Below are 12,493 nucleotides of genomic sequence, written 5' to 3'. Positions count from 1 at the left end.
CGTACTCTCTAAAATCCCCTTGTCGCTCCTTCGCTTCTGAGCCCTCTACTGCGCCCGCCGAACACTTTACATAGACATATGAGGTATGTGCTTACTCGAGAGAAATTGGGCTACAAATATAAGTATACATTTTCTCCTTTTACCCCTTGTAAAAATTCAAAAATTGGGTCTACAAGAACATGCGAGTGTAAAAAATGAAGATTTTGAATTTTCTCCTTCACTTTGCTGCTTTTCCTGTGAAACACCTAAAGGGTTAAAACATTTACTGAATGTCATTTTGAATACTTCTGGGGGTGCAGTTTTTATAATGGGGTCATTTATGGGGTATTTCTAATATGAAGACCCTTCAAATCCACTTCAAACCTGAACTGGTCCCTGAAAAATTGCGAGTTTGAAAATTTTGTGAAAAATTGGAAAATTGCTGCTGAACTTTGAAGCCCTCTGGTGTCTTCCAAAAGTAAAAACTCGTCACTTTTATGATGCAAACATAAAGTAGACATATTGTATATGTGAATCCAAAAAAAAAATATTTGGAATATCCATTTTCCTTACAAGCAGAGAGCTTCAAAGTTAGAAAAATGAAAATTTTTTAATTTTTTCATCAAATTTTGGAATTTTTCACCAAGAAAGGATGCAAGTTACCACAAAATTTTACCACTAAGTTAAAGTAGAATATGTCACGAAAAAACAATCTCAGAATCAGAATGATAACTAAAAGCATTCCAGAGTTATTAATGTTTAAAGTGACAGTGGTCAGATTTGCAAAAAAGGGCTTCGTCCTAGAGGTGAAAATGGGCTCCGTCCTTAAGGGGTTAAATCAACTGGTGCCAGAAAGTTAAACAGATTTGTAAATTACTTCTATTTAAAAATCTTAATCTTTCCAGTACTTCTCAGCTGCTTTTTTCTCCACAGGAAGTTCTTTCCTTTTTAAACTTATTTTCTTTCTGATCACAGTACTCACTGCTGACACCCCTGTCCATGTCAGGAACTGCCCAGAGTAGGAGCAAATCCCCATAGCAAACCTATCCTACTCTGCACAGTTCCTGAAATGGACAGAGGTGTCAGCAGAGAGCACTGTGGTCAGACTGAAAGGGAATCCAAAAAGAAAAGAACTTCCTGTGGAGCAAATAGCAGCTGATAAGTAGTGGAAGGATTAAGATTTTTAAATAGAAGTAATTTACAAATCTGTTTACCATTCCGGCACAGGTTGATTAGTGGAGTACCCCTTTAACGTGCTGTGTGTAATGCTAATACAGTATCACCACACTATAAGTAGATAAAAGAAGCCTTAAACCAAATTTAATAATTCCCACAAAATAATATACAAATAAATATATTAAATAGACTGTACTTTTTTTTTCTATCAGGACACAATAGACGAAGAAGTGGATGAAGATGTTGAAGAAGACATAAGTGAAGAAGACCACCTTGAGCCAGTAAAAGATCTAATGGAGATTACAAAACAGTAGGTGGAAATGTTTTTATTGATTCCATTTTTCTTTCCTTACTTAATATTTATATTTAGCATCAAAATTTGCTTGCTTTTTTGCATTCTTTTATAGAAAAATTCCAGAAACCCTGGAACGAACAGTTACGAAAGATCAGTCCAGAATTTTACCAGAATCCTTCAAACAGAGCAGCCAGTCCTTGCCAAATGCAGCTAAAGAGTCCAAACTGCAAGCAGAACCTATAAAACTCCCAACCGAGTCTGTAAAAGATCTAAAAGAGTCTTCTAAACATTCTAGTGATACTTCAGAATTAATAGTGGAGCAGGAGAAGATGACAATAGAGGAAGAAGAACATGGGAGCAAACTGCAGGAGTTGAGAGACAAGCTGAGGAAAGAAGAAGAGGAGGAGAGACGTCGACTGCATCAACAACAGGAGAGCAACCTTAGGTAATATAGTGTTAATATTAAAAGGATTTTCTTATAGGACAAACTTATTTAGTGTTTCCTGTTAAAGCATGGAGGATTTCATCGGGAGTGGTCACCTGGTCAGGACCTCTGTATTATCCAAAGTAGAAAGATGTAATAAAGTGTGTTTTCACTTTTTAAGGGTCTGTACAACCATGTCATATATTACATGTCCTCCTTGTAATACTAATGGGCCGCCCTTGGCATTCCCTGGCATTAAATGCTGCTGGTGGTTTCAGATGCTGTTCTGTCATCCATCCGCTTATTGCCCTTATTGCATTTAGAACTAGGGTTTTATTAATAAGGCAATCCCTTTATCCCCTTGGCTCCAGGTGTTTTATGTGATCTGCTATGTATGTGTGGCACATCAATAACATCGTCCACAGCAGCTGCATAGACCCCCAAAGGTCAACCCCTACAGATCTAAGGCTGCTTTCACACTATAAAAGTACTGGCGTTATAAACCCTGTTATAAAAACCCTGGAAATCGGCCATTTTTTCTAATAGCCGTTTTAACCCGTTATCGCCTGTTATTAATAATGGCCATTATTTTGTGACGGGCAAACGAACGGAATAAATAGTGCATGCACAAAATAACGGCCGTTATGAATAATGGGCGATAACTGGTTAAAACGGCTATTAGAAAAATCCCATAGACTATAATGGGATTTTCTAACGGCTGTTCGTGATTTTTTAACTGCCGATTTCCAAGATTTTTATGACGGACGTTCATTACGGATGAATTTTTATAGTGTGAAAGGGGCCTAAGTGATTACATTTCCTATTGATATGCCATTGCTTTATAAGATGAAAGTTCTCCTTTAGGGCAGGGTCACATTGGGCTCATCTGCAGTGTATTTCACACTGCAGATGTGCTGCCAGCAGTCACAGATCGACTGCAGAGCAGGCTCCCGACTGCAGCCAGTTAGCTTTGTGTGTCCCTCTGACAGTCACGATTGGATACACAGAGCTACCTGGGTGCAGAAATACACTATGAATACGCCCCATGTGACCCAGAGCATATGGACTAGTCCCCGCTCCATTCAAAACAAAGGAGGCAGGCCTCGCACTCAAGATCACAAGGGGTCCCAGCAGTATGTAGTATGGATAGGGTGATAAGTGCTTTTAACTCGGAATTCACCCTTAAAGGGACATTATCTGTAGGATGGGGGTTGTCAGATTGTGGGGAGTGTGACTGCTGGGAGCCCCTAAGTTCTTGAGAACGTAGACCTAAGTACTTATCCCCTATCTCCAGCAGCTCCATAGATAATGAACGGAATACAGTTTGCATGCATGACTTGTCGCACCATTCAAAACAAAGAATCAGAGCCCTGTTTTTGAGATTGCATGAGGTCCCACTCCCCATCTGATACTCATTCCCTAACTCGGATTACCCCTCTAAGTGCAGAACAGGGACGTAAATGTCTCTAGCAGATATAGTTGTTTTATAATAAGGTGAACATTAGCAAATTTCCATTATCAATTAAAACAAAATGTAAACTTGATTGTAAATAGAATGCATTAAAACATCCTACAGTAGAACAGTGTTCAAAAACATAAAAATAGTGCATGCCAATACAGTGCTTTACATTGTCCTGCTATAGTCTTATACTGACTCACGTAACACTTATTTATTCACTCATTTAGAAAAAACAGAACATATGCTTCATTGTACATTGATGGAGAAATTCTGTGTGATAGAAATGTCTTTTGTTTCTTGGGTTAACAGAGCCTTAGAAGAAAGGTTTGAACAGGAGCTAAAGATGGAAGAAGACAAACTACGGGAGATCCAGAAGCAGAGATTGCTAAAACTGGAAAATGACCTCAACCTGGAGAGGGAGGAAGAAGAAGAACATATGAAGTAAGGGGGGATTCTATGTGTTTTAACATAGCTATGGTTAAATGGTATAGGAATACTCCCAGTAAGGTGATTAGTCCTATTACTTACAATGCTTCTTATCCAATATTTATATAAAGTCACTGTGGCACATGCTGCATTACAAAAAATCTGTTCATTCATTGTATCTACACAGTGGAATTTCCAACCTTATTTCCATATCTTAGACAAGATTTTCTACATTTTTGTATTAAAGGTGTACTATTGTGCAGAAAAATATATCCCCTATCCCATAGAGATACATGGAGGGGTGTGTCGGCTGCAACCAACTTTGTGTGAGGGTCGACATGCCCCGTTCACAGGGAGAGCCAGGAGCAGTGCAGGAGATTGCTGGGGGGGGGGGGGGGGGGTCGGACCCCGGGTCGGACCCCCTGTCGAACCCCCTGCAATCAGACACTTGTCCTGCATGATAGTTCTCCTTTAAACACTGTTGTTCTCTAAGCAGAAGCTAAACTTGCCTCACATATTCTGCTGTGGACTTGTCTGCAGAATCCGGGAAGAGGAGTTCAGAGAAAAATGGAAGCAGTCATTACAGCAAATGGAGGAGGCCCGGGAGGAGAAACTATTACAAGATAAAAAGGATCTACTGGAAAAAATGAAAAAAGAAACAGAAAATGTACTTTGTAAAAGAGATGCTGCCCTGGAAGAGATGAGGGCGAAACATGGGCAAGAAACAAAGGAGGTGAGTGATGCTTCTTAACTGTCCATATATAATCAATGCATAACATATCTTCTAAATGATGGGGGTGTTCATAGCTCATAGGGTGTTCAATGTTGAAAATAGACAAGTGTCCCTTAAGTTTAACCTTGAACCCTGCTGGGTTAATCCAGAGGAAGGCAACCGCCCCCCAAATGAGGCTGATTCCAATTGCCTGATGACTAATTCCTTCCCTACAATATGGCGATCAAAATAAATCCCTGGAGAAAAGTTTTATCCCCATAAATCTTGTATTCATAACTTGTAATAGTACCGTATTTTTCGCCGTATAAGATGCACTTTTTCTTCCCCGAAACTGGGACCCGCGGCTAATACAGGACATCACCGATCGCGCTGATGCCCTGTATTAATCCTTCAGACGCGGCGATCAAAGCTGACCGCCGCGTCTGAAGCGAAAATAACACTTCAGTCGGGCTTTTCAGGACTGCCGCGGTGAAATCGCGGCGTCCCGAACAGCTTACAAGACACCATGAGGGACCTTACCTGCCTCCTCGGGGTCTGCTCCATCCCAGGATCCCCTGCATGGCCGGCGCTCTCCTTCGTCGTCATCACGTGGTGGCGCCCGCCGTCCCGTCATCCAATAGGAGCGGCGTGCGTAGGGCAGCAGAGACGTTCCGGAGCGACGGGGACACCCCGGGGACGCGGCGACAGCGATGGAGGGCGACATCCAGGGAAGCGATGCCGGATCCGGAGCGGCGGGGACACATGAGTACTACCTCCTATACCAGTGGTCTTCAACCTGCGGACCTCCAGATCTTGCAAAACTACAACTCCCAGCATGCCCGGACAGCCAATGGCTGTCCGGACATGCTGGGAGTTGTAGTTTTGCAACATCTGAAGGTCCGCAGGTTGAAGATCACTGTTCTATACTTTACATTGTATTTGATTCAGAATCTTTATTTTCTAGATTTTTATCCTATAAAATTAGGTGCGTCTTATATGCCGGAGCGTCTTATATGACGAAAAATATGGTGTATTTTTCCAGTAAAACCTCCAGCCCCCCTGAACTTGTTTGAGTCAGACATCACAACATCATGTGGCAGAGAGGTATATAGTCTCACTGCTCTTACAGTAAAGAATCTCTGTCTGTGATGATGGTGAAACCTTCTTTCCTCTAGACCTAGAGGATGCCATCTTGTCATGGTTATTGGCCTTGGTATAAAAAGATCCCTAGAAAGATCCCTGTACTGTCCATTCATATATTTGTACATTGTGATCAGATCGCCCCTAAGACGTCTTTTTTCTAAACTAAACCCCAAGCTTGATAACCTGTCTTGGTCCTGTAATACTCCCAAACTATTCATTATCTTTGTCGCCCTCCTCTGCACCCTCTCCAGTTCAGCCATGTCCTTCTTATATACAGGGCACAAAATTGGACCCAATACTCCATATGTGGTCTGACTAGTGATTTATACAGAGGCAAAACTATGTCCTTGTCACTTTATCTCCAGCAGAGAGTCAATGAGAAGGTAGCAGGATGACTTCATAAAGTATTTTAGTGCTAGGACTTTGCATCCATATACACTGGCATTCCTGTCCTGTAATAGTATGAGAGATGCGTTTCACATTTTATATAGAATGCCCAATAAAGGGACCTGTGAGGTCATGAAGCGTGCACTCTATACCTTCCCAGTTAGCTAATAAATGTATCATCCTTACTCCACTTATCTCCTGTATTTCTACGTTTTTTACTGGATTTGATTGACTCACAATAATATCCATGAGGTTTTCTCAAAAGTTAAAGAAACCTCATGCAATGATAGCTTAAGGGCAGAGCTTTCCAAATTTTTCATAATGGTGACATACTTTTTAAAAATGCATAATTTCATGACACAGTAATTCAGTCTTGGAGTGTACATTGGCATCTTTTACCTCATACCCCCATCTTCTGTCGTTGAGACACTTCCACCCTGAATGACACATACTGGCTATGAACCATCGACCACTGAGTGAATACATGAATAGGACAGAAGGTGAAGCCATAATAAATATATCCAAGTTGGTATTGCTATTTTTTGCATGAGACACCTACACACTGCAGCCATTACGGGCGGGTCCCCGGCTGTGCCTCTCTATTCTTTGTTTAAATAAATATATATATATATATATATATATATATATATATATATATATATATATGAGCAGCACTTTCCCTTGAAAAAGTGCAAGGGTGTCGTCCGCATAGAACCCAGGTCCAGAGTTCACCTTATGTAGTAGAAAATAGGCAGCAGCAACTCACTGAGGCCTCACGTTGTGTGAATAAAAGGCAAATTTTTTGCACTTTAAAATGGAGTTGCTGCTGCCTATTTGCTAATATATACTGGGACCCAGTCATTCCTAAATTCATGAATGTGTATATATATATATATATATATATTTTTTTTTTTTTTTTTTCTTGGAAAAACCCTTTATTATGTTTGTTTGCTCAAATCTTCATCTGTTTGTAATATTTATACCTAGAATTACAATCTGTACCTTTTACAGTCATGAACATACCATTTATGTATTATTTAGTATGTGTATGTGGAGACATGGCCTAGGACCTTCAGTATTGAAGGCAGCATAGAGAATGATACTTTGTAACATTAAGTCTAATGTGTAACTCACCTTTATACATTTTTAAGGAGGAAGCATAGAATCAGACAGTGCTTAGTTAGGGCTATAGGATGGGTGCTTTAGAGATCCCCTAGTCCAAAGTTTCCAGGCATTTCAGTGTCATTGGCCGTGTGAGATCTGGCATTGCCATGTTAGGCTGCATTCACACCTCGTTTTCAGCTTTGGTTGCCGGATCCGGCTGGGGGAGGGGAAAACCTGGCGCTCTCGTACCCCAGCCGAACTGGCGCTGAAATCCATTTACTTTACCGTATGCGGTTTTGTGACCAGACCTAAAACCATAGTATACTACGGTTTTTCGGTCCGGTCAAAAAAACGCATACGGGTCAAAAATGAGCCGACCGGAGTGACCGTTTGACTCCGGTCGGCACATTAAAGTAAATAGTTTCAGCGCCGGTTCGGCTGGGGTATGGGAGCACCCGGTTTTCCCCTCCCCCAGCCAGATCCGGCAACCGTAGGCTGAAAACGAGGTGTGAATGCAGCCTAAAAGCAGCACACTTCTGAATCCACCATTTCTGAATCTTTCAGCACTATATCTATGGGGATAAACTTAGTAAATTATGATATGACTTTCTCGGACTTATTCTTTGTTAAACAATTGTAGTATATTATAAGTATAAATAGTTTGTTGTAAAATGTATTTTAATGTTCTAGAGCAGTGGTTCTTAACCTGGGTTCGATCGAACCCCAGGGGTTCGGTGAGTCAGTCCCGGGGGTTCAGCGGGGGAGGTCGCAACAGGACAGGCAAACCAAGCAATTGCTTGGGGCCCCGAGCAGAGCCGGTGTTTGCCCGTCCTGTAGCCGTGCGTGCGCCCATGGAAATGAAGGCGCCGAGGATCGGAGGATAGAGAAGGAGGAAGACGCGCGCTGGCCAGCTTGGTAAGTGACCAGCGGCACCTCATCTTCGGTGCTCCGACCACCGGTCCAGAGACCTACTGCTATAGCCGGAGCGGTGGTCGGAGCTCTGAAGTGGGCAGTACATAGGCATACAGCCTCCAGCCATACACTGTATATGGCTGGAGGCTGTATGTCTGTGGGGAAACACTGCCTACATCAGTGGTCTTCAACCTGTGGACCTCCAGATGTTGCAAAACTACAACTCCCAGCATGCCCGGACAGCCAACCGCTGTCCGGGCATGCTGGGAGTTGGAGTTATGCAACACCTGGAGGTCCGCAGGTTGAAGACCACTGGCCTGCCTAATGTGGGGGAACACTGCCTGCCTAATGTGGGGGGGAATACTGCCTGCCTAATGTGGGGGAACTCTGTCTGCCTAATGTGGGGGGAACTGTCTGCCTGCCTAATGTGGGGGATAATGACATGAGTGGCACTTGCCAAGGTAAAGCCGCGCATTTCTGAACTGGTCTCTGAAAGACAACAGCAGAAGTCACACTGATTTGCAGTAAACATTCATTATGTTTTTGTTTTTGTGTGAAAATCATGTTTTCATGTTTTTTTTCTTAATGGTTTTGTTAATTTTGTGCACCTATGTATAAATATATACTTAAATATATACCTCCTATGTTTTGAATTTGAAAAAATCATATTTTATTTTTCCAATTAAGAGGGGTTCAGTGAATGCGCATATGAAACTGGTGGGGTTCAGTACCTCCAACAAGGTTAAGAACCACTGATCTAGAGTGAAATGTATTTCTTATTTTACCACAATGTGGGGATCAGATTAAATTCCCTAGATCAGCATTGTCTTGACCGTTCCTGCTATCTGACAGAGGCCCAAGTCCTGGGGATAGGTAGCAGATGTTCTCTCCTGCCTCCCAGGCATCGGTGCAAATTACGTTCAGTGTATATCCATAGAGGATATACCAGGCATGAGGCATCAGGTGCATATTCTGGGTACTGGATGTATATTCACCAGCCTAATAATAATATTCTGCAAGTACCAGGATCATGGCCAACAAACCGAGGAAAATGCTTAGTACCAGTGCTGGATGGGCCAGACATCCCACATTGACCTTTACAAGAAGGCGGCCTTCCAAGGGATTATTGTAAAAGAAAAAGAATCTTGCTAAATGTGTAAACTAATATTAAACTTCATAAATCCATTCTAATTTACTTTAGTATATTTCCATTTTGTCCGCTTAGACTGTTTTCGGAAAGCTTTAAGCCCCAGAATCTGTGAGCAAAAACAAATAAATTAAAGGGAACGTGCACCTTTTAGCATTATGTTTTTAGGTCTAACAATCTTTACTTTACTTTAATCTTAATCTTTACTTTACATTTCTTTACTATATTTTTAGCATGTATAGAGTTTGCTTTTTTGATACAGAGCTCCAAATATCTTGCATTGACGTAGATTTAAATGAGAACATTTTGTCTGCTTTCAGCCACCACAAGCTGGTGCATAACAGCTTATTGCATATAGTTTTATGTATAACCAGCATACACTAAGCTCCTAACCTTACCCTAGGGGTGGCTGCTAATATCTGGAATGATATCTTGTAAACTTATGACACTGTAGAAATATTAAACTGTGTATCAGAAAACAACGCTCCTTCTGCTATAAAGACATATGAAAGGTGTACTCCAGTGGAAAAAATATATATATATATATATATATATATATATATTTAATCAATTTTTTTTTTATCAACTGGTGCCAGAAAGTTAAACAGATTTGTAAATTACTTTCAATAAAAAAATCTTACTCCTTCCAGTATTTATTAGGAGCTGAATACTACAGAGTAAATTATTTTCTTTTTGGAACATAGAGCTCTCTGCTGACATCACGAGCACAGTGCTCTCTGCTGACATCTCTGTCCATTTTAGGAACTGTCCAGAGTAGGAGAAAATCCCCATAGCAAACATATGCTGCTCTGGACAGTTCCTAAAATGGACAGAGATGTCAGCAGAGAGCACTGTGCTCGTGATGTCAGCAGAGAGCTCTGTGTTCCAAAAAGAAAAGAATTACTTCTGTAGTATTCAGCAGACTAATAAGTACTGGAAGGATTTAGATTTTTAAATAGAAGTAATTTACAAATCTGTAAAATTTTCTGGCACCAGTTTTTTACCGGAGTACCTCTTTAAACAGATTTGTAAATTACTTCTATTTAAAAATCTTAATCCTTCCAGTACTTATCAGCTGCTGTATGCTCCACAGGAAGTTCTTTCCTTTTTGAATTTCTTTTCTGTCTGACCACAGGGGTCTCTGCTGACACCTCTGTCCGTGTCAGGAACTGTGCAGAGCAGGAGCAAATCCCCATAGCCCACCTTTCCTACTCTAGAATGTTCCTGACATGGACAGAGGTGTCAGCAGAGAGCACTGTGGTCAGACAGAAAAGAACTACACAACTTCCTCTGTAGTATACAGCAGCTGATAAATACTGGAATCTGTTTAACTTTCTGGCACCAGTTTATTTAAAAAAATGTTTTTTTCCCACCAGAGTACCCCATTAAACCTACATATAACAGAGCCCAGGTAGTCTCTGCTTTCAGATAGCACAGCTTAAACCTGCCAGGTTTACTTTAAGTCAAGATTGATGATAGAACCATACAAATACTGTAGTTGATTGTGCAAACTCTCTCCTAGAAAAATCATGAAGCTGAACTGAGAACTTACAGAGTTAGGCGGGGCTCACATCTGCTTTAGAGACTCCAAACAGCCTCTGCTTCAGAGGAGTAAGCAGAGCTGGATGTTCCCACAGCATAATGGATCCTGAGAGACCCCAATGACCCCACACATGATTTTTTAAAGCTTGGGGTTCCCTGATTCTAGGGGTGTTCTGTACTTTATTAATTTACACCATCCCCCCTATTTCCGAGTATGTGATAGCCACAGACCTTCAGATCAAAAAACTATTCCAGCAGATCAGTCAGGAATAACCAGCAACTACAGAATACTCCATACCATATATGATAACACATGGGACACAAAATATTGCCCAGACTGTACAGAATTATAAAATAACAAAGCTCAGCCTGTTATAGTAACCAGGGGATTCATATGACCCAGAGGATTGCCAGAACTCTGGTTAGCCACCTACATCAATGCATATAGCCCAATCTCAATAGACACAGGGTACTAAAGCCTTAACATAGTCATAATGCAGGGGTTCTCAACCTGTGGTACGCACCACCGGTTGTGCGGGGGTATGCCGGTGCGCTGACAAATACCGGCCATACATTGGCCAGTATTTGTCAGTGCACAGCGGAGAATGGCCACGGCAGCTCTCTGTATAGTATCGCGGCCGGAGCTGCTGTACGGGAGCTGCGGGGTTGCTGGGGAGACGTGTGACCTCCCCTGACGTTGTGTGGAGGTGCCGCACAGCGCAGGAGGGCGTCACACGTCACTGCGGCCCCGCCGAACGGGACTCTGGAACGCGCTGTATACCCGGACAGGCCACACGGGACTCGCTGTATACCCAAACAGGCCGGGTAATGTAAAAATAAAAAGTAAAAAATATGTGGAAGGGAGGGAGGGTTCTTGTATGTACGTGTGTGTATACATACGGTGTATATATATATATATATATATATATATATATATATATATATATATACATGTGTGTGTTAGCCCATGGGGATGAGGGGGGGAGAGAGAAATAATGGCAAAAGGGCATTAAGATGGGGGGGGGGGTTGATAATGGCAAAAGGGGATTAATATGGGGGGTGATCATTATCCCCCCCTCCATCTGAATCCCTTTGTGCCATTAACCCCCTCCCCCCTCCCCTCTCCACCTTAAAGGGGTACTCCCATGGAAAACTTTTTTTTTAAATCAACTGGTGCAAGAAAGTTAAACAGATTTGTAAATTACTTCTATTGAAAAATCTTAATCCTTCCAGTACTTTTTAGGGGCTGTATACTACGGAGGAAATACTTTTCTTTTTGGATTTCTCTTCTGTCACGACCGCAGTGCTCTCTGCTGACCTCTGCTGTCCATTTTAGCATATGTTTGCTAAGGGGATTTTCTCCTGCAGTGGACAGTTCTTAAAATGAACAGCAGAGGTCAGCAGAGAGCACTGTGGTCGTGACAGAAGAGAAATCCAAAAAGAAAAGTATTTCCTCCGTAGTATACAGCCCCTAAAAAGTACTGGAAGGATTAAGATTTTTCAATAGAAGTAATTTACAAATCTGTTTAACTTTCTGGCACCAGTTGATTTAAAAAAAAAAAAAAAGTTTTCCATGGGAGTACCCCTTTAAAGGACAACTGCAGTGGTAAACATTTATATATGCCCGTGCCCGGGCCTAAAAAATAAACGAAATAAACTTATATATACCTTCCTACGAGCCCCCGTTGGTCCGGCACAGGCCTCACGGCCCGGCAGTGCTGACGTCATTCCACTTCCTGGGGACGGGGATGCCGCAGAGCCGTCAGCATATCACCGGCCGCAACAAT

The 12,493-nt window shown here is 41.8% G+C and overlaps 1 protein-coding gene across 4 annotated transcripts in view; it reads left to right on the top strand.

Annotated features, from left to right (window-relative positions):
• Positions 1-12,493, top strand: part of CEP164 (centrosomal protein 164) — a 150,495-nt gene that overhangs the window by 82,779 nt on the left and 55,223 nt on the right. For all 4 annotated transcript variants that reach the window (XM_056542784.1, XM_056542786.1, XM_056542785.1 and 1 more), the window contains 4 exons: positions 1,368-1,465; positions 1,563-1,895; positions 3,643-3,774; positions 4,300-4,492. In XM_056542784.1, the coding sequence (XP_056398759.1) occupies positions 1,368-1,465; positions 1,563-1,895; positions 3,643-3,774; positions 4,300-4,492 (756 nt within the window). The remainder of the gene's footprint in view (positions 1-1,367; positions 1,466-1,562; positions 1,896-3,642; positions 3,775-4,299; positions 4,493-12,493) is intronic.

The sequence above is a fragment of the Hyla sarda genome, chromosome 10 (genome assembly GCF_029499605.1).
Source record: "Hyla sarda isolate aHylSar1 chromosome 10, aHylSar1.hap1, whole genome shotgun sequence".
NCBI classification, from domain to species: domain Eukaryota; kingdom Metazoa; phylum Chordata; class Amphibia; order Anura; family Hylidae; genus Hyla; species Hyla sarda.
The sequence above is the reverse complement of the archived record's forward strand: the minus strand, read 5'-3'. Positions and strand labels throughout refer to the sequence as shown.